This window comes from Pleuronectes platessa, chromosome 7 (assembly GCF_947347685.1).
Source record: "Pleuronectes platessa chromosome 7, fPlePla1.1, whole genome shotgun sequence".
Lineage (NCBI taxonomy): Eukaryota > Metazoa > Chordata > Actinopteri > Pleuronectiformes > Pleuronectidae > Pleuronectes > Pleuronectes platessa.
This window is the reverse complement of record NC_070632.1, coordinates 24,378,717-24,406,414: the sequence shown is the minus strand read 5'-3', so window position 1 is coordinate 24,406,414 and position 27,698 is coordinate 24,378,717. Positions and strand designations below refer to the sequence as shown.

Below are 27,698 nucleotides of genomic sequence, written 5' to 3'. Positions count from 1 at the left end.
ATATAAACAGCCTGACAGCAGATCAATACATTTACTATTGATTATTTACCGTGGCAGCTCATTGGTGAACAGGAAGGTGATAAAGAGGATGGTGGTGTGGTCGTTGGGCCACGTGGTGACTAGAGCGATGTTGATGAAGGGCGAGAGGAACGACAGCATGCAAATGAACAGCTGGACTCCGTGCAGCAGGATGGTGTTGCGGGCGTTTCTGGCCGAGGCTCGGTAAGATCCGGAAACTGTCCGGGCGGCGCAGAGGACTTTGAGGTATAGGTGATGATCAACGTCAGGAGGACGAAGGAAAACATAAGAATCTGTAATGTGTGAATTCATTTCTCTGTTGTGAACTTGTGTATGATGGAGTTTGTAAAATGTTCTGAAGGAGATTTCCAAAATAAAGTTGAACTCAAGTATCAATCCAACGTGATGTCACATGCTGGTTGGTGAACTGCTGCTCTGAAGCCTCACTTTGACTTTTTGTTCAGCGCCATCTTGGTTTTTTGAAACCAGAGGTAACCATATTTGGAAGAGCAGGGGGTGGAGCCTGACTGAGAGCCCCTGAACCCATTGGACGGTGCTAGATGTCAAATATAAAGTGGTGTCACACTTAGTGTTAACATCTGTCTGCTAATCGCACAGCACATGAAGTAACTTGAGTGTTGGTTTGATTCAAGAGTTTATGAGGCTCATTTAAACATCATGAAAAATCACATTGTACGGCTCAGTCCCAGGAGACGCACACTGTCAGGACTCAGTGTTAAGGTGAACATCTGGATTCATGATCCCACACCGTCCATTATTAACTAAAGACGTGATCCTAAGTTTGTCATCTATACTACCTTCTTCTATTGTTGCTACTAATGTATCAATACTCTTCATATTCCATCTCTATTTCTAAATGGACATATCTTATTTATTTACATATTCCACTTTACATATGCAAATACTCTGCACTTTTATGCTTTTTCTGCACTTCTGGCTAGATGCTAAACTACATTTCATTGTCTCTGTACTTGTACCCTGTGCAATGACAATAAAGTTGAATCTAATCTAATATTAAATCTAAGTTTGCTATCGACATCATAACCATCACAATAAAACATGAACTGTGAACCAGTTAATTTTTATGGGCATGAACTGGACTTTGAACTGGGTGGTTTCAAGTGTGAACTGGTTCAACAGGGAGGAGAAGCATGAGAACAAGGAGCGGTCAGACTCCTTTTTCACCTGGACGAGCAGAAGGAAGGAAAATGAGCAGGTTAGTGTGAACATAACTTTCTGAAAGTTTTACTATTACACTCTCACACGGATTGTCAGTTCACACTAACATTTGTCAGTTCACACCTGGTGACAGACGTGGTTTCGTGTGATCGGATCCCAGAGACAGATGTGAACAGCAGGTCTGGAACAAAGAGCCTTCAAAGGACTAATTAACAGAGTTAACTCACAGTTTCACTTTTCATCTTCATCACATCTGTTCATCAAGTGTTTAATAACAGAACGTGTTTTCACAACCATACGTTACAGCAGTGGTCACCAACCAGTCGAGAGTCTTCACTGTGGATCCCAGTAAAGCTCTGGACTCACTGGCTGAGGTGTGAGGAACATCGACCTGCAGAGCCAGGTAAACACACACACACGCACACAAACACACACACACACACACACACACACACACACACACATACACACACATATAACTTTATACTGGTTTTGTGTGAGTTTTAAAGTGACTATAAAGTTGAAGAGCTTGTGTTTGACCTTCATTTGGGCACAAAGCCATAGAACTGAGTGGAGATACAGAGTGCTGCTTCAAGCTGCTGACTGATTTGCTCTCAGAGTTACTGTCTAGAAATTTCTGTAATTCATTTCCAGCCTTTATGACGTGAACATGATACTAGATGTTGAGTTTCCTTCTCTTAGTGGCAGGGGGTTGAGGGACACCTGCATTTTTACAAGCTTGTAATCATTAATTAATGTAGTTGATTAATCTGAGTGTGGCTTAGGAAATGCTCAAGTTGCCAAAATATTGGATTATTATATTATTGAACGTTTGTTTGTGACTATGCAGGTTTATTGGTGGATTTACAAATGACATAAACCAATATTACTTGAAAGGGAACTTTATTATTGAACTTGTACAATAGTACACCTCCACACCCTTATTGGCTGATGCCCCAAAAAAATATATTCATATTATTCATTTAATAATGTTCTCAATGAAATGGTTGAAACTGGCTGAATAAATCAAGTGATTGACTAATATTTTAATACAAAAATAATGCAGGCTTCCTGAGGTCACCTGTCTGGAAAGAGAGAGAGAGAGAGAGAGAGAGAGAGAGAGAGAGAGAGAGAGAGAGAGAGAGAGCTATTTGCAACACACAAGTGTTGTTTGTGACATTTTCAACAGATAAACATTGAAACTGGTGTGAAAGGTAATTTCACTGTGTTCTTCTGTAAACTGAGCGCAGAATGAGAAGGAATTAGTCCAGACCTTGAATATCTAGAAGAGCAGCGTGGCCTGAACCACAACTGAGCCGCAGCCGGCCCGATGCAACATGGACGAGGACATTCCTAGGAAAGTTGGACCCTCAACAAATAAGTAAGAGACCTGCTGCAAACATGTGAACCTCCAAACTGAATCCTCAGAGAATGAACCAGTGAATGATGTTTTCTGAATAAAAACATGTTTGCGTTTGCAGAGGTCAGGACCACAGACTGAGAGCAGAGTCTCCAGGGTCCAGCTGTCTGTCTCTGAAGAGTGACATGTCCAAAGATTATCCTCTACACTTCAGTAATGAACCTGGACCCTCACACACAATGTAAGAGACCTGCTGCAAACATGTGAACCTCCAAACTGAATCCTCAGAGAATGAACCAGTGAATGATGTGTTCTAAATAAAAACATGTTTGTGTTTGCAGATGTCAGGACCACAGACTGAGAGCAGAGTCTCCAGGGTCCAGCTGTCTGTCTCTGAAGAGTGACATGTCCAAAGATTATCCTCTACACTTCAGTAATGAACCTGGACCCTCACACACAATGTAAGAGACCTGCTGCAAACATGTGAACCTCCAAACTGAATCCTCAGAGAATGAACCAGTAAATGATGTGTTCTGAATAAAAACATGTTTGTGTTTGCAGATGTCAGGACCACAGACTGAGAGCAGAGTCTCCAGGGTCCAGCTGTCTGTCTCTGAAGAGTGACATGTCCAAAGATTATCCTCTACACTTCAGTAATGAACCTGGACCCTCACACACAATGTAAGAGACCTGCTGCAAACATGTGAACCTCCAAACTGAATCCTCAGAGAATGAACCAGTAAATGATATGTTCTGAATAAAAACATGTTTGTGTTTGCAGATATCAGGACCACAGACTGAGAGCAGAGTCTCCAGGGTCCAGCTGTCTGTCTCTGAAGAGTGACATGTCCAAAGATTATCCTCTACACTTCAGTAATGAACCCGGACCCTCACACACAGAGTAAGAGACTGTTTCTACTGTGACCTGCTCTGAAGAGGATCTAGTTTCCTGTAGTGTGGCCCCTGCTTTAGGACACAGCTTCATTGAAGTTGGTGACTAATCTCTCAGAATCACTCAAAGAGCTCAGACCTCCACCAAGAACCAACACGCTCCTAATGAAACCACTTTGAAATCCACTAGAGACTCATTTTGATTTGGCTCTGCACCAAATTCCACACACTGGTAAACATCAGTCTTATGAACATGTCTGTGAAAGAGGAACACTCCCCAACCCTAACCCTTACCCAACCTTCCACCAAGTTTACTGGTAATCTGCCGTTTTTTATAATCCCACTAACGAACCAACCAACACACAAACATACTGGGTGAAAACAAAACCTCCTTGACAGAAGTAATGACAACCTGTGACTGTGACATGTGAGTTATCAGGAAATGTCTTCACAGGGAGAGGAAGAGGAGTCATGTTTCTGAGGAGGAGCAGTCGTCCTGCTGTGCTTTGTGTAAGGACGTCCTGAAGGATCCAGTCGCCACCATCTGTGGACACTGGTTCTGCAGACAGTGCATCACCTCATACTGGGACCAGTCTGGCTCTTCAGGAGACTCCTCCTGTCCCCAGTGTGGACAAAGATCCAGAACAGGAGCTGGAGGTCAGACAGCCGGTCAGAGCAGCACTGTACATGTGTCTGCTGATGTCTTCACTTCTGACCACAGCACATGTGATTTTATTTTGTTATTTCTTACAGCATCAACATTTAACATCGTTTTAAAAGAAAAAAGTTAAAAAGCTTTTATTTTCTGTAGTTTTTCTGTTTCTGATGAAAACAATCAGCAGATTCTCAGATTCTGTGTCTCTGACAGTGTTTCTTGTGTTTCAGCAGATCCTGGTCTGCAGGAGGGTTTAGATGAACATAAGTTCAGTGTGAGAAGGATATGTGAACATGTGACTGAAGGAAGTGATGAAACAGGAAGTAGAACCCTCCTCAACAGGATCTACATTGATCTCTACATCACAGAGGGACAGAGTGAAGAGGTTAATATGCATCATGAGGTGAGGCAGCTTGAGACATCTTCCAAGATGAAGAGCCTCCACGACACTCCCATCAAGTGTCACGACATCTTTAAAGCCTCCCCTGACCAGCAGAGCAGCATCAGAGTCGTCCTGACCAACGGCGTCGCTGGCGTAGGAAAAACCTTCTTGGTGCAGAAGTTCACTCTGGACTGGGCAGAGGGTTTAGAAAACCAAGATGTGGGTCTGCTGACTGTGCTTTCGTTCAGGGAGCTGAACCTGGTGAAGGACCAGCAGCACAGTCTTCTCACGCTGCTCCGTGTTTTCCATCCAGCGTTACAGAAGCTCACGGCAGAGACGCTTGCTGTCTGTAAACCTTTGTTCATCTTTGACGGCCTGGATGAAAGCAGACCTTCTCTGGACTTCAACAACAGGGAGCTTGTATCTGATGTCACACAGAGGTCATCAGTCAACGTGCTGCTGACAAACCTCATCCGGGGGAATCTGCTTCCCTCGGCTCTCGTGTGGATAACCTCCAGACCTGCAGCGGCCAATCAGATCTCTCCTGCATATGTCGACAGGGTCACAGAGGTACGAGGCTTCACTAACGCCCAGAAGGAGGAGTACTTCATGAGGAGATTCAGTGATGAAGAGCTGTGCAGCAGAATCATCTCACACATCAAGACGTCCAGGAGCCTCCACATCATGTGTCAAATCCCAGTCTTCTGCTGGATCAGTGCTACAGTTCTGGAGCACATGTTGACCACAGACCAGAGAGGAGAGCTGCCCAAGACCCTGACTGACCTGTACTCACACTTCTTGCTGGTTCAGACAAAGAGGAAGAACAACAAGTACTCTGAGGGACATGAGACGACTCCACAGCAGCTGACGGAGGCTGACAGGGACGTTCTGCTGAAGCTGGGGAGGCTGGCACTTAAACATCTGGAGGAAGGAAACATCATGTTCTACCAAGAAGACCTGGAGCGGTGTGGTCTTAATGTCACAGAGGCCTCGGTGTACTCAGGAGTTTGTACTGAGATCTTCAGAAGAGAGTGTGTGATCTTCCAGAAATCAGTCTACTGCTTTGTTCATCTGAGCGTTCAGGAGTTTCTGGCTGCAGTCTACATGTTCCACTGTTACACCGAGAGGAACACAGAAGAACTCAACAACTTCTTGAGAACAGATGTGGACACAGACAGTACCTTCTCCCTGGATGACTTCCTGGAGAGAACCATGGAGAAATCCCTCACCAGTACAAATGGTCATCTGGACCTGTTTGTTCGCTTCCTTCACGGCCTCAGTCTGGAGTCCAACCAGAGAGTCTTAGGAGGCCTGCTGGGTCAGACAGAGAACAATCCAGAGATCATCCAGAGAGTCATCAACAACCTGAAGGAGATGGAGAGTTATAAAATTTCTCCTGATAGAAGCATCAACATCTTCCACTGTCTGACTGAGATGAACGACCACTCAGTTCATCAGCAGATGCAACAGTTCCTGACGTCAGAGAACAGATCAGAGGAGAAACTCTCTGAGATCCACTGCTCAGCTCTGGCCTACATGCTGCAGATGTCAGAGGAGGTTCTTGATGAGTTGGACCTGGAGAAGTTCAACACATCAGACAGGGGTCGACGAAGACTGATCCCAGCTTTGAGGAACTGCAGGAAGGCTAAGTGAGTCCAGACATGATCAATAACATGTTCATTCAGTGGAGATGAGTCGTTCTTCAAATACACTCAGTGTTAAATTATCCTCATTGTTTTGGGCAGCATGGTGTTGCAGTGGTCAACACTGTTAGTACAGCCTTTCTTTGAGTAGGAAGTATGTGTGTGCGGGTGTGTGTGTGTGTGTGTGTTTGTGTGTGTGTGTGTGTGTGTGTGTGTGTGTGTGTGAGTTCCCACCCTGTGTTTGTACGCCACCACGAACCAGTGCAGTGTCCGTCCCTCCAGGTTCCTGACATGTTTACTTAACAATAATATGAGGTCACTGTAACCTTTGACCTTTGACCACTGAAATCGAATCCGTTTATCTTTTGGTCTAAATGTGAAGGAGTCCCCTAAAGACAGGCTTGAGATAACATGTTCAAGAGGCCATGAAGCTGTTCTGTGACCTTGACCTTTGAACCCTGACCACCTGAATCTAATGAGTTCCTCTGTTAGTCTCAATGAACGCATGAACCAAATTTGAAAAGATTTTCTTCAGGAGTTTTTAACAAAGAGGGGATTTACCAGGTTGAGGGTCAAATGTTCACGTTTTGTATGAATGTTGTGTTTTCTGATTTAATTCTCACAGATTTGATATTTTCTTTAATTACAGACTCTGTGATTGTGGACTCTCAGAGACTCACTGGGAAGTCTTGGCCACAGCTCTGAAGTCAGACCCCTCACATCTGAGAGAACTGGATCTGAGTGACAACAACCTGCAGGATTCAAGAGTGAAGCAGCTGTGTTCTGGACTGGAGAGTCCAAACTGTCGACTGGAGACTCTGAGGTCCTTAAATCCTTCTTTACTTTTCAGACTTTCTTTCTTATTGGGTCATTATTTATTTGAAATGTCACTCACGTCCACCTCATCAACTCCATTCACCTGCACTCACCTGCTACTGATCACTAAGAAAGTGTCAGTAAATAACATGTGGACTGAGGCCGAGCACTCGTCCTCCTCAGGTTTTCAAAATAAGACACATTCTTATTGAAACACGTTGGACTGTTGATAAGTCTAAAAACAAACAGGAAGTGAGTGTCTAGAGCCATCACTACTTTAAACAGTGTTTAATTACACAAACCTGCTCAGTGACCAACACACAGAGAAGAAGCTGATGAATGAAACAATGCTCCAACATGTCTGATCTGATATTTATCTTCAGGTCACAGACTGGAATGAGGTCAGCAGCATGTTGAGAGTCTGTGTTGACATGATGACGATCAAAAACAACTGGAGGACACATTCAAATATTCATATTTCTTCATCCAGGTTGAATCACTGCAGACTGTCAGAGATCAGCTGTTCTTATCTGACTTCAGCTCTGAGGTCAAACCCCTCTCATCTGAGAGAACTGGATCTGAGCTACAACGACAACCTGCAGGACTCAGGAGTGAAGGAGCTGTGTGGTTTTCTACAGAGTCCAAACTGTCGACTGGAGACTCTGAGGTCAGTTCACTGACTGACTTTTGTAGATCTCATATCTATAATACAGCATTTATACACAATTGATCTAATTTAATTATAATTTAACATTAATTAATTAATTTGTGACATTTAACATTTTCAGCTACTTACTGAATCAGGACTCGTTTTTAGTCCAATATGTCTGATTTCATATTTATCTTCCTTGTTATGAGTCTGTGTTCACATAAATATGTGTCTGTTATTTTCACACATGAACTCAGTTTAATTCAAAGTTTTATTCTTTATTCAGGTTGTGGGGCTGCAGTCTGTCAGAGATCAGCTGTTCTTCTCTGGCTTCCCTGGAGCAGAGTTCAACCTGTCGACTGGAGACTGTGAGGTCAGTAGATGTTTGGAGTCAGTCCAGGCTGCTTTCATTAGTATTTTACTAAACACAGTCAGTATCACAGGTCCAGGGTCTGTGCAGGATTTGTGGTTATCAGGTTAACTTCAGGTTTAGTTTTTTCAGTCCTACGAAGCTCGTCAACTTCTTAACAAGGTAAATCACCATGGTAACTTCTGATGAACAGCTATCCTGCTCCAGGTTAAGTCGGAGATCAACCCGTTTAAAAGCTCCGCCCACTGACCAGAGTGACTCTACACTGTTGTGTGGTGCACACTCTCCTTAAAGGGACGGATAAGGGAAATTGAAATCAAAGTCTGGTAGGTTCAGTTGATCTCTAACTCACCCAGAACATCTCAATCTCTCCAGACTCATCCTGTCACCAAAACACCAGATGCACTCAGTCAGCTTCCGGAAGACAGGTCCATGTGTTTCTATTAAATAGTGATGTCAGAGGTTTCCACCACAGTGTGTCCTCAGAGACAGTGTGTGTCCTCAAAGACAGTGTGTTTCCTCAGAGACAGTGAGACTGTGTGTGTCCTCAAAGACAGTGTGAGAGTGTTGGACAGAGAGACAACAGTCAGCCATCAGACGAGCCTCAAGCTGATTGGGATCATGTGATTGAGTTGACGTGAAGACGACAGTTGTTGTTTTCATGTGAACAGGAAATGAAGCTGGACCACAGCTGACAGCCTCACGCGAGGGACAGAGACGGTGTCGTCTTCATCTGATCTGAGACACTTTGTTCTCTCACTTCATCAGTGAAGAACTGATCAGGTGGATCTTTGTCACAGCTCTGAGATCAGTGGGACTGAAGTCTCTCCTCATCAGCATGGTAACCAGGAGCTCTTTATACAGAGCAGAACCTCTGCTGAGGTCCATCTGTCTCAACTTGTCCCAGTTTGTCAGAAGAAGATGTTCATTAAACACACAGTGAAACATGGCTTCACCTGTAACAGCAGTAAATCCACCTCTCAGGTGTCCACTCTGCACTTTGACATGCAGAGGACACACACTGAGCTCTTAGCGTGTTCATTCCAACACGTGAACATGAAGCAGAGAGGAAGCTGCTCTACCTCTGAACAGGACTGAAGTCCCTGCTGCTCTTACAGGATGTGCTGCATCACTTACTCACAGCTGATGAAGTGAGTCTCTGTGACACTGATGTCTTCTTTTCTCAACAGATTGAAGTGATCTTTTAGGAGGTGAGTGTGAAGAGGACAGTGTGTGTGGACGAAGGCTGATCTGTGTCCTGAGGATCCAGAGGCTGAAGCAGCAGCAGCTTGTGTGTAGTCTCCAATCTATACAACCCCTAATCTGCATATGTTTGTGAGATGAAGCCAGGGCACCTGGAGAAAACACGGGGAGAACATGCAGTCTCCACACAGGAAGACCCCATCTGAACCGGATTCAAACCAGCAACCTTCTTGCCCCGATTGTGTGTTTATTTACTCCATGTGTGTAGAACCACATTCTGTGTATATGTCTGTTTCTGATGTTAAAGTTCCTGGATTCACGTCACAAATTGATATAGTTCAACACAAAGTTAAACACATTGAAATCACATTGAGTTTAAAATCAGAGTTTTGTCTTTGACACAAAAGATCAAAACTCTGGACTTAAAAATGGGACGTTTTTAATTTCTGCATCAGGTGCAGAGCGGTGGTGGCTTTTCTACTTTTGACCCACAGGTGGCAGTGCAGTATAACAGCAGCACATCCCAGTCAAAGCCTTTATATTCAGTCTATGAGTCAAACACATGGATCATTTCCTCTGTGACAAACCAGATGTTACGAGAAGAAAAACATCTCAGAGAGAAAAGTTTTGTTTCTACTTGTCTCTCCTTTAATGCTCAATAAACATCCTTCCACCGACTTCACTGGAATCATGACTCTGATTTTCTTTCCTCTTCAAACAAACAGGTGGAAACATCTCATCCTTGGTGCAGGTAAAAGAACAAAATCACCAGTTTGACATAATGGAAACAAGCAGAAGAAAAGTGAATGAGACATTTACAGTATGAAGAAGAGTCGATGAAGAGCAGAGCATCTTTAAGTCTCTGAGGAAACTGTTTAATAAACACTTTACCATATTTATTGGAAAACTGACCCGAGAACGTTTATAAAAACGTAGATGAAGATTCTTGTTGTACGTTCTTGACCACCACCTCAGAACAACCACAAGGGGGAGACTGTAGCAGGCCTCTGGGAACAGCTGCATGTTGGGAAATAATTGATGATGGGAGGTTCACAGCAGAGACAAGGGACAGAAAGTGTCTGAGAGATGATGTCCTGAAGACAGTTTGTGATATTTCGTAGAGACACTTGTCTCAACATGATGATTTCACTTCATCTTCAAGCCCGTCTCAGTTCTTTGTGACTTCAGGATAAGAAATGTTTGACAGAGTCAGTTCCTGACAGGCTCAAGTTCTCACTGTGTGGAGAGGTCATCATGTGACTTTGTGATGATCCTCAACACACATGTATCAGTGTAACATGTGACTGTGACGCCATGTACATGAAGCTCTGAGGTCCACTTCCTCTGCAGCAGAGTGAGACCATCATCTCTTCATGGAGCTGTGCACCAGGCTGTTGTCACCGTGACCAAACACAAAGTGTGAACAACACGTCCTCCAAAGGATCCGTTAGAATTCCATCAAACACTTTTATGGGATATACTCTATACATATAATGAAAAGCTTGTGCTCGTAATGAAATTCTACCTCTGATCAATATGTCTCAATATAAACAGCCTGACAGCAGATCAATACATTTACTATTGATTATTTACCGTGGCAGCTCATTGGTGAACAGGAAGGTGATAAAGAGGATGGTGGTGTGGTCGTTGGGCCACGTGGTGACTAGAGCGATGTTGATGAAGGGCGAGAGGAACGACAGCATGCAAATGAACAGCTGGACTCCGTGCAGCAGGATGGTGTTGCGGGCGTTTCTGGCCGAGGCTCGGTAAGATCCGGAAACTGTCCGGGCGGCGCAGAGGACTTTGAGGTATAGGTGATGATCAACGTCAGGAGGACGAAGGAAAACATAAGAATCTGTAATGTGTGAATTCATTTCTCTGTTGTGAACTTGTGTATGATGGAGTTTGTAAAATGTTCTGAAGGAGATTTCCAAAATAAAGTTGAACTCAAGTATCAATCCAACGTGATGTCACATGCTGGTTGGTGAACTGCTGCTCTGAAGCCTCACTTTGACTTTTTGTTCAGCGCCATCTTGGTTTTTTGAAACCAGAGGTAACCATATTTGGAAGAGCAGGGGGTGGAGCCTGACTGAGAGCCCCTGAACCCATTGGATGGTGCTAGATGTCAAATATAAAGTGGTGTCTGTCGTCGCCAGGCTTTTAAACTTGAACTCGCCTCCGGCGATTGGACAAGCGTGTTTGTTGATCCAGGATTTGAGAAGGAATAATTAGACACTTATACATGAAGTTCTGGAAATTGAACATTTATTGTATTCACTGAAATACTTACAGAGAGTCTCTGGGGTTCTGCCGGACACGTCACCAGGTTCAGTGGATCATGTCGAGAAGAAGCCCCGTTCAATCCTAAGTCCACAGTATATATAATCAGACACAGGGTGGGCACAGAGGCGGTTCTTTTTCTTTGAGGGAATTCATCTGGCCAGTTATTGGCCAGATGTATACTGTTTCCTCAAAGTGCAGTTTTTTGCAAGCACATCACTTTCAACTGACCAGGTGTCCCACCACTGTGGCCTTGGCAAACAGGGAGCCTGCCACAGTGGAGAGACCCAGCAGATAATACTTTTCCGGAGGATTTCATATCTTTTTCTCACCATATTTCACGAAGCACCTTATTGTATTAGTTCTGGCACGTCCTCTCTCTTTTCTGAGCATCCGTGCTTTCATTATTTCAAATCTCAAGATGAATTTCCATCACACACTTTTCTCCGAATTGTATTTTGGGTCAGATTGACATTCAGGTTGACACCTGCTCTTTCTGTGGTCGTGCTCTGGGCCTGACCCTGCGTCTGAGTCAAAAAGATTATACATCATTCTAACTAAAAGTAACTGTTGTAGCATTATTGATTATATGGATTATACAGCTAATATTTGTTCACAGGATATAGGTAAAATATAATCACAAAATACAGAGAAACATAGATATCTCAACAATCCCTCTGTTAATATAAGTTAATCACATGTCACTAAAATCAGGGTAAGGCTCCCAGCATTTCATAGGGCTATTGCATGAAGTATTAAGTTTAGGGGTTCTAACGACTGTTAGGGCTCCTGTGAGAGATATTGTGTCGGGAAAGTCAAAACCGTGTCCTGTAAGGGTCCATACATCACCATTTGGGGCTATGTGACTAATCATAATTGAGCATCAACTTATTGGGGAAGTCCGAAAGCAGGGGTCAGAACGACTGGGGGGACAGTCTGTAACGCAAGAGCAAAGGCATGGTCAATATCTGGTAAGTTGTCACCATCTGGGCAGAAATCATAAGAAACGCAGTCCCTCATCTCCTCAGAGTGAGCTAGCAGGGGCAGTTGTAATGCACGTTCAGTGTCATTCTTTTGTATCGCAGAGTCTATGACACGGATGCACAGGGCTCGAATGCAGGGAATACAACAACATCCGCAGATGGCGAACAGGGCTATGAACACTGCGACAGATAGTATGAAGGCCGAGACCAGTTTAGACCATTTGCCAAAGAAGTTAGACATAAAATCATCCCATGGTTTCACGCCAGAGTGTTCCTTCATTTCCACAGAGAGTGAACGCAGTCCATGGAGTGCTTTAGATAAGGTACCGTCTGGGGCTGTGTTGTTAGGGATGAACGTACAACATTGTGCACCTATCATAGCACATACACCCCCTCTCTCTGCTAAAAGGAAATCAACTGCTACACGATTTTGAAATGACATCAAGGAGGTGGCAGACAGCTGTTCGTGTACCGCAGATACTGCGTCTCTGGTGAAATTGGACAAGCGTTGGATGTTATAGTGGAGATAGTTGATTCGGTCGACATTTTTGATGGGAGTAACTGGGAACATAGCACTAATGATAGGCATGCTCTCAAATCCTGCTGCAATGTTATCTGCCAGTTTATACTCATCTGGGACCCCCCGGGGAATTCCTATAGCATCCATATACACCGGACTACTGGAAAAAGCATCAACTGATCTGCGTGCCCTAGGGTGTAAGTCGGCTGCTTGGGATAACGCGGCTTGAACTTCATTGGATGCTTGAATTACAGAGATTGGTGATACAAAGGAAACCAACGCGCATGTGCCGAACCAATTCGGAGGAAGCCAGCCGAACACTTTCTTCCCTCCGCAATACCACCAGACATCAGAGCGGGCCACAGTAAGAGACAGTGCTGTGGTGTTGCTGGTGAGATTGAGCATGGTGTGACAGTGAGTAGGGTTAAGGTGTCCCATTAAACGTGCTGGGTGGCTTTCCTTGGAGCGGGTTATACAGGTGAAATTAACCCCTTTGTCTAGTCGATTACTGAAGAATGGTGGTGTGGCATTTTGTGGGGTCATGGGATACCAGTCGTCATACTGTTTGCATCTGGGTGAGGGAACATGTTTCCCCATTATGTTCAATAGACAGTGTATGTCAGGAGTGCCTTCAGATACATGTTCTGTGGTACCTATACTGGTGTATTCGAATGGTGTGGGAACCATATGCAACACAGGTCGGGGGCCGGAACACACAACACAATCAGAAAAAGGGGAAGATCTAGCAGCTTCCTGGGCTAGCAACAGCCAAGTATTGGACATGTGATACCCTGTCTCTGAACCAAGAACGTTATCATAGGTCAGATCATCTGTGACGAAGGCCAGGACACCGCTTCCTTGGGGCACGGGTTCAATGAAAGGTGAGAAAGAGGTCGTGTTAGAGGGAGTGGACGCATCTGGCCAAGTCTGTTCTATCATGAGTTCCACTGAGGGATAACCTTTGACGTAAGCCGTTAGGGACAGATAGAGGGAGGAGTACTTTTCCCCGCGACACTTCCAACTTGAGCAAGTTTGTTGTGTGATTTGGGAGATGTTTTGTTTTGTTAGATCGACTGTAAGTAACAGATATGATCCCCCCTCCTCTTGGGGTTGGATCACTCCCCGAGCTAGTCCCACCAGGTTTTTTATTTTTTTACAAAACCAGGCCGAAGGCCTTGGCTCCCAGTCTGTGCCAGAATATGCGACCGTGTAATCCCATCCTTTCATTGAGACTGGATTTACATAATATTGTGCGTATCTGTAAGTGGGACAATCGAAATGCCGACACACGTCTATTTGAAATGTGATGCGTGCATTACCTTCTACCGTAAGACATATGGGTTCATTCTTAGATGTGGTGCCGGGTCTAGATCAGGTTTTTACCTTTGGTGCGGTGGAGCCAGAGCGCTTGCTCCGAGAGTGATGTTCTGGTTTGTGATATTGCCGAGTAGGATTGGTCAGGAAAGGGGTGGTGGGGGTGATATGAGAGGCGGCAGTTGGAGTCGTGGGGGACGTGGTGGAGCTTGAGTTTAGTTTCTTTTCGAACCATAGCAGAGGAAATACAATCACTAAAGTGATAATGGTCAAAAACAGTACTATCCCCCTAAACCCACATAACCCAGGGTGTCTGAAAGGATGCCAAGGTCTTTGTCTTGGTTCCATTTTTCCTTATATTTTATTAAAACACATGCAGAGAAAATTAAACAGAAGAAACAAAATTAAACTTAACACTATCGATTCTGTTAAATGATTTAAAATGAATAGAAAAATTTAACACAAAAGGTAAAAATAAAACTAATACTGTGGACTCTGTTAAATGATTAAAATGAATAGTAAAATAGGAAATCAAAGTTAAAACTCCGGCGTCGGTTCACAGGTCCCGCCGAGAAGATCTTTATCAGTGTATGAGAGGAGGTGTGGTGTAGCTCTGAGAGGTTACTAGCACTTCAGGCTGTATCAGTTATAGTGTGTCCCAAGGTCTGTGTGCGTACTTGGGAAACTGGAGCGCTTTATCAGTGTGTGAGAGGGGGTGTGGTGTAGCTCTGAGAGGTTACTAGCACTTCAGGCTGTATCAGTAGTGTGCCTGGGGGAAGTGGCAGAGACCCAGCAGAACGCATCAGCACATCAAAACGCATCAAACAGCCGGCGTCTGTAAGATTTTATAACAGTAGGTCTTGGTTCTTCCTCATCGAAAGTGCGCACGTGTAGTCCCTCCTCTTGGCATTTGGAATAAGGAAGTGAACAGGAGACACTCTCAAGGCCTTGACACAGCTGATGCCATGAGGGCCAAACTGTTGTTGGAGAAAAGGTATTATCGTGTTCCTGCTATATCGGCTAAAATGTTCTGTTTGTACAGAAATTCGAAACAACTAAGCCAAAACAACGAAACAGAACTGTGACCCACATACATTCTAATTTCAAGATGACACAGTAGGAAGGAAAAGGTTATTTAGTTATGATTTGTATAAAGGCCTAATATCTGGCTCAAACTGGTCATGCTTCCACCCCCCCTTTAGTTGCAAATAGTTTCAGTCAGACCCCCACTATATAGAATTATTCAACCCTAACAATCCCTCTTTTCACACCATTTAATGGTGTGAACCACTTACTGGGGAGTTCATGTACCCCTCAACCGTCATCCCATCCAGTGCAAACCCGTCCTCATACATCATCATCATCGTCGCATCGTCATCTCCATCGTCCTCAGCTTCCTCAGCTTCAGCTCCACAGCATCCTTCATCAGAGCCGTGGCGATCTATTCAGCAATTTCAGAGTCTACATCCATGTTGTGTCATGGTGCGTAGAGGTGGAGAGGGCACTGGTCACCCAGCCACCAGGGGCAGTTTGGAAAAAAAAAAATTATTTTAAGAACTTCCTATAGCAGTGCACACACATAACCCTCTCCTGCCAGTAGCAGATCCAGGGCCATTCGTTTATATGTGACCACACAGGGTACAGGAGCAAGCTGTTCAGATATCAGCTTCTGTCAGATCTGCTCCAGGAACAAAATTGTCAAGAATTGTCAGTGAGGCTTTTTTAATTTTAAGAGTCAGTGATCTGGATCTCAGCCTTGTAAAGATCCTTTCGTGGAATTGATACTCGCCTACAGGCCAGGTGTTTAAGCTTGCACTGTACAAGCCAGGCGCAGGGCGTAGTCGGTCAGGGTGGAGGAGGTGGAGTTGACACCGGATGGGAGGGGGTTGTGGAGACATGGAGCCCAGATCCCAGAGATTGAAAGGAAAACAAACTGAAAAGTGATTAATATGCTGCAGTGCGTAACTGAGTTTACAGTAAATTATATAAGCTTATATTTGAAAAGGAAAATAAACAAATAATCAAAACAAGACATACAGGTAGACCCATCTTTTTTGGTCAACAATTTCTTTACAATTTTGAGGAGTAATAGCCAAATAAGTGGACATTCAAAAATAAAAGATTCAAAAAGTGGCAGAAAAGCGACAGAAATCTTTGGCATTTCATGAAATATTAAATGATTAACAAGCTGAATTTCAATAAGCAGCAAATTTAACAGCATTTGAGTATTTGTGTTCAAACCATTTTCCAAAAGTCATCGACTGCTTCATTACATCATAATTCAGAAGCTTTGACGTCAAACTGCCCTGTGGTAAAACAGGCATCACATACAAAGGACAAATGTGTGAGACAGCTGAAACAAAACAAAACAAAATTAATAAAAGTCATTCTGTCACAATTTCCTTTATGATAAAATAAAAACAAAAAGTAGAGCTTAACAACGTCTTTCAAATTAGGAGCATTGGATGTTAAGATAATTAGTAAAACAAAACACACAAAAAGAAATTCCCTTCTTCTGGTTCTTTAAAGGTTAAAGTGTTGCAAAGTAATTAAAATATAATTATTGATATGGTATTCAATGAAGTGTGTAAACAAGGGGGCTTGTACTATAGTTTGTGTTTTTCATTTAAGATGAAACACGCTATGAGTTAAAGTGTTTTAGACATCTGTCCCTTTAATTGGATTAAGATTTATTCTTCTTTCAATGGTGAAACATATTTATTTTTAGGTCGCAAGAGTCTAACAATAATTACATGGAGGGTGAATCAAACTCCTATTTTAAAGGCCAACTGTAAATAGATTAAACATGTCTTGATTATTTAATCTTAAATGGATGATTTGAATGTGGAATTAAAGCAACTTCAGGTGAAACCAAAAAAAAAAAAAAAAAATCTAATTCTAGGCAGCACAGAATTAAGTTTAAAGTAAAGTTTGAATTTCTCATCATGATATGATTGATTTTGCTCATATAGAAAGCACATGAATGATTTTCAGCTCTAAGAAATACAAGTAAATAGAACAGCATTTCCTCTTCTCATCAAACCTGAGCAGAGCAAAGCAAGATCAGCTCTGTCTAGCTTCACGGAGCTCATTGCATCAGAGAATCAAGTTCTCCATACTACAAAACAAAAACAATTATCATCTTCATTGTCACAAAACCACAGATGAGGGTTACACTTTTGTAAAGATGTAAAATGGCTCAAAAATAATACAAAACAGAGAAAGAAAAATCCCCCCCCAAAAAAAAAAAAATTGCACATTAACTGTACCTAGAAATGGACTTTTAAAGGACACATTAATGTGATTTGGTTAATCACTCATCCTTGAAGTTATATTAAGAATCAAATAATAAATTGTCTGAAATATTAAACTGGTGTATCCTATTATCCCTGCTGTGTCAGTTAAAAAATGAGAATAAACTATTTAATGATTGGATTTTGTGTAATAATTTGGAGGCCAAAACCTTTTCTCCTTTCCTCTAATGGATTGGATATATTGGAAAAATCCAAAATAACAAATTGGTACCAAAAGTGTAAATTTAACAATTTCTTTTGGAGTTTTTTACTTCTGAATGAAGCAATAGTAAAAACAAACAAACAGACAAACAAACATCCAAGCCTCCTTATGGTCTCAATGCCAGTTGCAACCTGTAAGGATTCTGGCCTTTCCCAGATGGCTTTCCGACTCCCAAACACTCTTATCTCCCTCCTTTCATCCTGTGCACTTACAAAAACGTTCTATTCCCACTTCTCTTCCCCTATTTTCTTTGCCACTCAAGTTTTACATTCTATTATCCATCTCAGAGCAAGATATTACTGAATTGAAACATCTCACTCCTATAGATCTTTCTTATTCCTAAACATAGCTTTATCTTTCTCGTCATTAGTTAATCTCTCAAACCTTCAGTCAACATTCTTTTACTTTCTTTGGCAAGTCCTTTACACGTTTACCCTCACATCCATACATACAACATACATCAAATGGCAGGCGTATAGCCTCTAGTCTAGTTTTTTGCATTATTTCTGTCTCTCCTCTGTCAGTCAGTCGGTTTTCTCTCAGTCTCAGTCAGTTTTTTCTGTGTCTCAGTCAGTCGTTTCCCTCTCTGTCTCAGTCAGCAAGCTGACCTTGACTCTTTTTCCTCTCCTCCTCTCTCGTTTTCACAGACACACTTTTTCATTCACACTAGTTCTTTCAGAAAGAACTCCCTATATTATATAATCAATATTAATTTATAATTATTATATCAGTAATTCTTTCCCTTTTAGTACCGACAGCCTATGTGTTATTGGGGGAAGTGTTTTTTTTTTTTTTTTTTAAATGACTGGGATCATCCAGCCCTGTTTAATCCACCTGTGTAATTATTTCTGTTCCTCTTTTCTGGCTTTGTCACGATCCACAGAGTGTTCTATGGCTTTTAAAATGACCGCCTCTATTTTATTACGGCAGGTCGACATTTTATTTTCTTTCAAAAGGGCCAAAGGAATCACCTCCTGGAATGTTGCATTAGTAGTCGTCATTTTGTTTGTTTCTTTAACTACTTTTTTCACAATTTTTATCAAATACTGTTGGCAGAACTTAGATGTGGAGGACGCATTGCCATGTATACTTGGTCAGAACAGGAAGCTTCTACTACAGAAATAGTTTCAGTAGCGCCCGTTCTCTGGGTGTTTAACACAACCAAAATACACACTTTTCCACAATCTATTAATATTCTGCCAATATCTATTCCAACCCTCAATACCCTTTCAGAACTGTGACTCAAAACACTCTTTGTGTTCGTAATTACCTTGATGTCACAGGAAACCACCCCACACTTTTCCCCTTTAATCCCAGACTAGGAAATCCCTGATTCCCTTTTTCACTTCATATCTGACTCCGGACACAGATATGAGTGTGGCCCCTGGCCATAGGATCCCAAATCCTTTAAATTATAGTGCTTGCTCCGTGCACCACTTTATCAGTGTTCCATACACTTCTCAATGTGGCTCCTGGCCATAGGATCCCAAATCCTTTAAATTATAGTGCGTGCTCCGTGCACCACTTTATCAGTGTTCCGTACACTTCTCAGTGTGGCCCCTGGCCATAGGATCCCAAATCCTTTCAATAAATGTAAATGGTTTCAAACCATAGGGTCCCAGACCCTTACAATTTCCTTCACTCCACTCTTAATATACTTACATCTCGTATTTCTCTTTGCTCACAGTTAATTTAGTTATTTTTTCCAATCACAGCCGTTTTAGTTATAAAAAGGTCGCTGCTCACCTGTTTTATGTTGACCGCGGTCTTTCACTGTGAACAAAGAGATCCTCGAGATGTCCTCTTATTGTCAATACGATCTGTCCTTTTTTCCTTCACTGGATCACGTCGGGGTCACCAATTTTGTCGTCGCCAGGCTTTTAAACTTGAACTCGCCTCCGGCGATTGGACAAGCGTGTTTGTTGATCCAGGATTTGAGAAGGAATAATTAGACACTTATACATGAAGTTCTGGAAATTGAACATTTATTGTATTCACTGAAATACTTACAGAGAGTCTCTGGGGTTCTGCCGGACACGTCACCAGGTTCAGTGGATCATGTCGAGAAGAAGCCCCGTTCAATCCTAAGTCCACAGTATATATAATCAGACACAGGGTGGGCACAGAGGCGGTTCTTTTTCTTTGAGGGAATTCATCTGGCCAGTTATTGGCCAGATGTATACTGTTTCCTCAAAGTGCAGTTTTTTGCAAGCACATCACTTTCAACTGACCAGGTGTCCCACCACTGTGGCCTTGGCAAACAGGGAGCCTGCCACAGTGGAGAGACCCAGCAGATAATACTTTTCCGGAGGATTTCATATCTTTTTCTCACCATATTTCATGAAGCACCTTATTGTATTAGTTCTGGCACGTCCTCTCTCTTTTCTGAGCATCCGTGCTTTCATTATTTCAAATCTCAAGATGAATTTCCATCACACACTTTTCTCCGAATTGTATTTTGGGTCAGATTGACATTCAGGTTGACACCTGCTCTTTCTGTGGTCGTGCTCTGGGCCTGACCCTGCGTCTGAGTCAAAAAGATTATACATCATTCTAACTAAAAGTAACTGTTGTAGCATTATTGATTATATGGATTATACAGCTAATATTTGTTCACAGGATATAGGTAAAATATAATCACAAAATACAGAGAAACATAGATATCTCAACATGTCACACTTAGTGTTAACATCTGTCTGCTAATCGCACAGCACATGAAGTAACTTGAGTGTTGGTTTGATTCAAGAGTTTATGAGGCTCATTTAAACATCATGAAAAATCACATTGTACGGCTCAGTCCCAGGAGACGCACACTGTCAGGACTCAGTGTTAAGGTGAACATCTGGATTCATGATCCCACACCGTCCATTATTAACTAAAGACGTGATCCTAAGTTTGTCATCTATACTACCTTCTTCTATTGTTGCTACTAATGTATCAATACTCTTCATATTCCATCTCTATTTCTAAATGGACATATCTTATTTATTTACATATTCCACTTTACATATGCAAATACTCTGCACTTTTATGCTTTTTCTGCACTTCTGGCTAGATGCTAAACTACATTTCATTGTCTCTGTACTTGTACCCTGTGCAATGACAATAAAGTTGAATCTAATCTAATATTAAATCTAAGTTTGCTATCGACATCATAACCATCACAATAAAACATGAACTGTGAACCAGTTAATTTTTATGGGCATGAACTGGACTTTGAACTGGGTGGTTTCAAGTGTGAACTGGTTCAACAGGGAGGAGAAGCATGAGAACAAGGAGCGGTCAGACTCCTTTTTCACCTGGACGAGCAGAAGGAAGGAAAATGAGCAGGTTAGTGTGAACATAACTTTCTGAAAGTTTTACTATTACACTCTCACACGGATTGTCAGTTCACACTAACATTTGTCAGTTCACACCTGGTGACAGACGTGGTTTCGTGTGATCGGATCCCAGAGACAGATGTGAACAGCAGGTCTGGAACAAAGAGCCTTCAAAGGACTAATTAACAGAGTTAACTCACAGTTTCACTTTTCATCTTCATCACATCTGTTCATCAAGTGTTTAATAACAGAACGTGTTTTCACAACCATACGTTACAGCAGTGGTCACCAACCAGTCGAGAGTCTTCACTGTGGATCCCCGTAAAGCTCTGGACTCACTGGCTGAGGTGTGAGGAACATCGACCTGCAGAGCCAGGTAAACACACACACACGCACACAAACACACACACACACACACACACACACACACACACACACACACACACATATCACTTTATACTGGTTTTGTGTGAGTTTTAAAGTGACTATAAAGTTGAAGAGCTTGTGTTTGACCTTCATTTGGGCACAAAGCCATAGAACTGAGTGGAGATACAGAGTGCTGCTTCAAGCTGCTGACTGATTTGCTCTCAGAGTTACTGTCTAGAAATTTCTGTAATTCATTTCCAGCCTTTATGACGTGAACATGATACTAGATGTTGAGTTTCCTTCTCTTAGTGGCAGGGGGTTGAGGGACACCTGCATTTTTACAAGCTTGTAATCATTAATTAATGTAGTTGATTAATCTGAGTGTGGCTTAGGAAATGCTCAAGTTGCCAAAATATTGGATTATTATATTATTGAACGTTTGTTTGTGACTATGCAGGTTTATTGGTGGATTTACAAATGACATAAACCAATATTACTTGAAAGGGAACTTTATTATTGAACTTGTACAATAGTACACCTCCACACCCTTATTGGCTGATGCCCCAAAAAAATATATTCATATTATTCATTTAATAATGTTCTCAGTGAAATGGTTGAAACTGGCTGAATAAATCAAGTGATTGACTAATATTTTAATACAAAAATAATGCAGGCTTCCTGAGGTCACCTGTCTGGAAAGAGAGAGAGAGAGAGAGAGAGAGAGAGAGAGAGAGAGAGAGAGAGAGAGAGAGAGAGAGAGAGAGAGAGAGAGAGAGAGAGCTATTTGCAACACACAAGTGTTGTTTGTGACATTTTCAACAGATAAACATTGAAACTGGTGTGAAAGGTAATTTCACTGTGTTCTTCTGTAAACTGAGCGCAGAATGAGAAGGAATTAGTCCAGACCTTGAATATCTAGAAGAGCAGCGTGGCCTGAACCACAACTGAGCCGCAGCCGGCCCGATGCAACATGGACGAGGACATTCCTAGGAAAGTTGGACCCTCAACAAATAAGTAAGAGACCTGCTGCAAACATGTGAACCTCCAAACTGAATCCTCAGAGAATGAACCAGTGAATGATGTTTTCTGAATAAAAACATGTTTGCGTTTGCAGAGGTCAGGACCACAGACTGAGAGCAGAGTCTCCAGGGTCCAGCTGTCTGTCTCTGAAGAGTGACATGTCCAAAGATTATCCTCTACACTTCAGTAATGAACCTGGACCCTCACACACAATGTAAGAGACCTGCTGCAAACATGTGAACCTCCAAACTGAATCCTCAGAGAATGAACCAGTGAATGATGTGTTCTAAATAAAAACATGTTTGTGTTTGCAGATGTCAGGACCACAGACTGAGAGCAGAGTCTCCAGGGTCCAGCTGTCTGTCTCTGAAGAGTGACATGTCCAAAGATTATCCTCTACACTTCAGTAATGAACCTGGACCCTCACACACAATGTAAGAGACCTGCTGCAAACATGTGAACCTCCAAACTGAATCCTCAGAGAATGAACCAGTAAATGATGTGTTCTGAATAAAAACATGTTTGTGTTTGCAGATGTCAGGACCACAGACTGAGAGCAGAGTCTCCAGGGTCCAGCTGTCTGTCTCTGAAGAGTGACATGTCCAAAGATTATCCTCTACACTTCAGTAATGAACCTGGACCCTCACACACAATGTAAGAGACCTGCTGCAAACATGTGAACCTCCAAACTGAATCCTCAGAGAATGAACCAGTAAATGATATGTTCTGAATAAAAACATGTTTGTGTTTGCAGATATCAGGACCACAGACTGAGAGCAGAGTCTCCAGGGTCCAGCTGTCTGTCTCTGAAGAGTGACATGTCCAAAGATTATCCTCTACACTTCAGTAATGAACCTGGACCCTCACACACAGAGTAAGAGACTGTTTCTACTGTGACCTGCTCTGAAGAGGATCTAGTTTCCTGTAGTGTGGCCCCTGCTTTAGGACACAGCTTCATTGAAGTTGGTGACTAATCTCTCAGAATCACTCAAAGAGCTCAGACCTCCACCAAGAACCAACACGCTCCTAATGAAACCACTTTGAAATCCACTAGAGACTCATTTTGATTTGGCTCTGCACCAAATTCCACACACTGGTAAACATCAGTCTTATGAACATGTCTGTGAAAGAGGAACACTCCCCAACCCTAACCCTTACCCAACCTTCCACCAAGTTTACTGGTAATCTGCCGTTTTTTATAATCCCACTAACGAACCAACCAACACACAAACATACTGGGTGAAAACAAAACCTCCTTGACAGAAGTAATGACAACCTGTGACTGTGACATGTGAGTTATCAGGAAATGTCTTCACAGGGAGAGGAAGAGGAGTCATGTTTCTGAGGAGGAGCAGTCGTCCTGCTGTGCTTTGTGTAAGGACGTCCTGAAGGATCCAGTCGCCACCATCTGTGGACACTGGTTCTGCAGACAGTGCATCACCTCATACTGGGACCAGTCTGGCTCTTCAGGAGACTCCTCCTGTCCCCAGTGTGGACAAAGATCCAGAACAGGAGCTGGAGGTCAGACAGCCGGTCAGAGCAGCACTGTACATGTGTCTGCTGATGTCTTCACTTCTGACCACAGCACATGTGATTTTATTTTGTTATTTCTTACAGCATCAACATTTAACATCGTTTTAAAAGAAAAAAGTTAAAAAGCTTTTATTTTCTGTAGTTTTTCTGTTTCTGATGAAAACAATCAGCAGATTCTCAGATTCTGTGTCTCTGACAGTGTTTCTTGTGTTTCAGCAGATCCTGGTCTGCAGGAGGGTTTAGATGAACATAAGTTCAGTGTGAGAAGGATATGTGAACATGTGACTGAAGGAAGTGATGAAACAGGAAGTAGAACCCTCCTCAACAGGATCTACATTGATCTCTACATCACAGAGGGACAGAGTGAAGAGGTTAATATGCATCATGAGGTGAGGCAGCTTGAGACATCTTCCAAGATGAAGAGCCTCCACGACACTCCCATCAAGTGTCACGACATCTTTAAAGCCTCCCCTGACCAGCAGAGCAGCATCAGAGTCGTCCTGACCAACGGCGTCGCTGGCGTAGGAAAAACCTTCTTGGTGCAGAAGTTCACTCTGGACTGGGCAGAGGGTTTAGAAAACCAAGATGTGGGTCTGCTGACTGTGCTTTCGTTCAGGGAGCTGAACCTGGTGAAGGACCAGCAGCACAGTCTTCTCACGCTGCTCCGTGTTTTCCATCCAGCGTTACAGAAGCTCACGGCAGAGACGCTTGCTGTCTGTAAACCTTTGTTCATCTTTGACGGCCTGGATGAAAGCAGACCTTCTCTGGACTTCAACAACAGGGAGCTTGTATCTGATGTCACACAGAGGTCATCAGTCAACGTGCTGCTGACAAACCTCATCCGGGGGAATCTGCTTCCCTCGGCTCTCGTGTGGATAACCTCCAGACCTGCAGCGGCCAATCAGATCTCTCCTGCATATGTCGACAGGGTCACAGAGGTACGAGGCTTCACTAACGCCCAGAAGGAGGAGTACTTCATGAGGAGATTCAGTGATGAAGAGCTGTGCAGCAGAATCATCTCACACATCAAGACGTCCAGGAGCCTCCACATCATGTGTCAAATCCCAGTCTTCTGCTGGATCAGTGCTACAGTTCTGGAGCACATGTTGACCACAGACCAGAGAGGAGAGCTGCCCAAGACCCTGACTGACCTGTACTCACACTTCTTGCTGGTTCAGACAAAGAGGAAGAACAACAAGTACTCTGAGGGACATGAGACGACTCCACAGCAGCTGACGGAGGCTGACAGGGACGTTCTGCTGAAGCTGGGGAGGCTGGCACTTAAACATCTGGAGGAAGGAAACATCATGTTCTACCAAGAAGACCTGGAGCGGTGTGGTCTTAATGTCACAGAGGCCTCGGTGTACTCAGGAGTTTGTACTGAGATCTTCAGAAGAGAGTGTGTGATCTTCCAGAAATCAGTCTACTGCTTTGTTCATCTGAGCGTTCAGGAGTTTCTGGCTGCAGTCTACATGTTCCACTGTTACACCGAGAGGAACACAGAAGAACTCAACAACTTCTTGAGAACAGATGTGGACACAGACAGTACCTTCTCCCTGGATGACTTCCTGGAGAGAACCATGGAGAAATCCCTCACCAGTACAAATGGTCATCTGGACCTGTTTGTTCGCTTCCTTCACGGCCTCAGTCTGGAGTCCAACCAGAGAGTCTTAGGAGGCCTGCTGGGTCAGACAGAGAACAATCCAGAGATCATCCAGAGAGTCATCAACAACCTGAAGGAGATGGAGAGTTATAAAATTTCTCCTGACAGAAGCATCAACATCTTCCACTGTCTGACTGAGATGAACGACCACTCAGTTCATCAGCAGATGCAACAGTTCCTGACGTCAGAGAACAGATCAGAGGAGAAACTCTCTGAGATCCACTGCTCAGCTCTGGCCTACATGCTGCAGATGTCAGAGGAGGTTCTTGATGAGTTGGACCTGGAGAAGTTCAACACATCAGACAGGGGTCGACGAAGACTGATCCCAGCTTTGAGGAACTGCAGGAAGGCTAAGTGAGTCCAGACATGATCAATAACATGTTCATTCAGTGGAGATGAGTCGTTCTTCAAATACACTCAGTGTTAAATTATCCTCATTGTTTTGGGCAGCATGGTGTTGCAGTGGTCAACACTGTTAGTACAGCCTTTCTTTGAGTAGGAAGTATGTGTGTGCGGGTGTGTGTGTGTGTGTGTGTTTGTGTGTGTGTGTGTGTGTGTGTGTGTGTGTGTGTGAGTTCCCACCCTGTGTTTGTACGCCACCACGAACCAGTGCAGTGTCCGTCCCTCCAGGTTCCTGACATGTTTACTTAACAATAATATGAGGTCACTGTAACCTTTGACCTTTGACCACTGAAATCGAATCCGTTTATCTTTTGGTCTAAATGTGAAGGAGTCCCCTAAAGACAGGCTTGAGATAACATGTTCAAGAGGCCATGAAGCTGTTCTGTGACCTTGACCTTTGAACCCTGACCACCTGAATCTAATGAGTTCCTCTGTTAGTCTCAATGAACGCATGAACCAAATTTGAAAAGATTTTCTTCAGGAGTTTTTAACAAAGAGGGGATTTACCAGGTTGAGGGTCAAATGTTCACGTTTTGTATGAATGTTGTGTTTTCTGATTTAATTCTCACAGATTTGATATTTTCTTTAATTACAGACTCTGTGATTGTGGACTCTCAGAGACTCACTGGGAAGTCTTGGCCACAGCTCTGAAGTCAGACCCCTCACATCTGAGAGAACTGGATCTGAGTGACAACAACCTGCAGGATTCAAGAGTGAAGCAGCTGTGTTCTGGACTGGAGAGTCCAAACTGTCGACTGGAGACTCTGAGGTCCTTAAATCCTTCTTCACTTTTCAGACTTTCTTTCTTATTGGGTCATTATTTATTTGAAATGTCACTCACTCAGCCTGTCACTCACGTCCACCTCATCAACTCCATTCACCTGCACTCACCTGCTACTGATCACTAAGAAAGTGTCAGTAAATAACATGTGGACTGAGGCCGAGCACTCGTCCTCCTCAGGTTTTCAAAATAAGACACATTCTTATTGAAACACGTTGGACTGTTGATAAGTCTAAAAACAAACAGGAAGTGAGTGTCTAGAGCCATCACTACTTTAAACAGTGTTTAATTACACAAACCTGCTCAGTGACCAACACACAGAGAAGAAGCTGATGAATGAAACAATGCTCCAACATGTCTGATCTGATATTTATCTTCAGGTCACAGACTGGAATGAGGTCAGCAGCATGTTGAGAGTCTGTGTTGATATGATGACGATCAAAAACAACTGGAGGACACATTCAAATATTCATATTTCTTCATCCAGGTTGAATCACTGCAGACTGTCAGAGATCAGCTGTTCTTATCTGACTTCAGCTCTGAGGTCAAACCCCTCTCATCTGAGAGAACTGGATCTGAGCTACAACGACAACCTGCAGGACTCAGGAGTGAAGGAGCTGTGTGGTTTTCTACAGAGTCCAAACTGTCGACTGGAGACTCTGAGGTCAGTTCACTGACTGACTTTTGTAGATCTCATATCTATAATACAGCATTTATACACAATTGATCTAATTTAATTATAATTTAACATTAATTAATTAATTTGTGACATTTAACATTTTCAGCTACTTACTGAATCAGGACTCGTTTTTA

General features: G+C 43.0%; 2 protein-coding genes across 2 annotated transcripts in view; both read left to right on the top strand.

The window, feature by feature from the left end:
- Window positions 1-127: 127 nt before the first annotated feature.
- Window positions 128-7,958, top strand: LOC128444792 (NACHT, LRR and PYD domains-containing protein 12-like; the record flags this gene model as incomplete). The annotated part of the gene is made up of 9 exons (XM_053427448.1): window positions 128-222; window positions 1,162-1,255; window positions 2,945-3,039; window positions 3,375-3,479; window positions 3,924-4,138; window positions 4,355-6,155; window positions 6,799-6,972; window positions 7,456-7,632; window positions 7,901-7,958. Coding segments are annotated over exons 1-9 (2,814 nt in total), but the record flags the coding sequence as incomplete, so codon positions are not given.
- Window positions 7,959-21,004: 13,046 nt separating this feature from the next.
- The window catches only part of LOC128444791 (NACHT, LRR and PYD domains-containing protein 12-like), a 41,134-nt gene continuing 34,440 nt past the window's right edge, over window positions 21,005-27,698 (top strand). Inside the window, exons 1-8 of the mRNA XM_053427446.1 lie at window positions 21,005-21,130; window positions 22,611-22,720; window positions 22,895-22,912; window positions 23,261-23,380; window positions 23,825-24,061; window positions 24,239-26,056; window positions 26,700-26,873; window positions 27,373-27,549. Coding sequence (XP_053283421.1) covers window positions 21,005-21,130; window positions 22,611-22,720; window positions 22,895-22,912; window positions 23,261-23,380; window positions 23,825-24,061; window positions 24,239-26,056; window positions 26,700-26,873; window positions 27,373-27,549 — 2,780 coding nt within the window. The remainder of the gene's footprint in view (window positions 21,131-22,610; window positions 22,721-22,894; window positions 22,913-23,260; window positions 23,381-23,824; window positions 24,062-24,238; window positions 26,057-26,699; window positions 26,874-27,372; window positions 27,550-27,698) is intronic.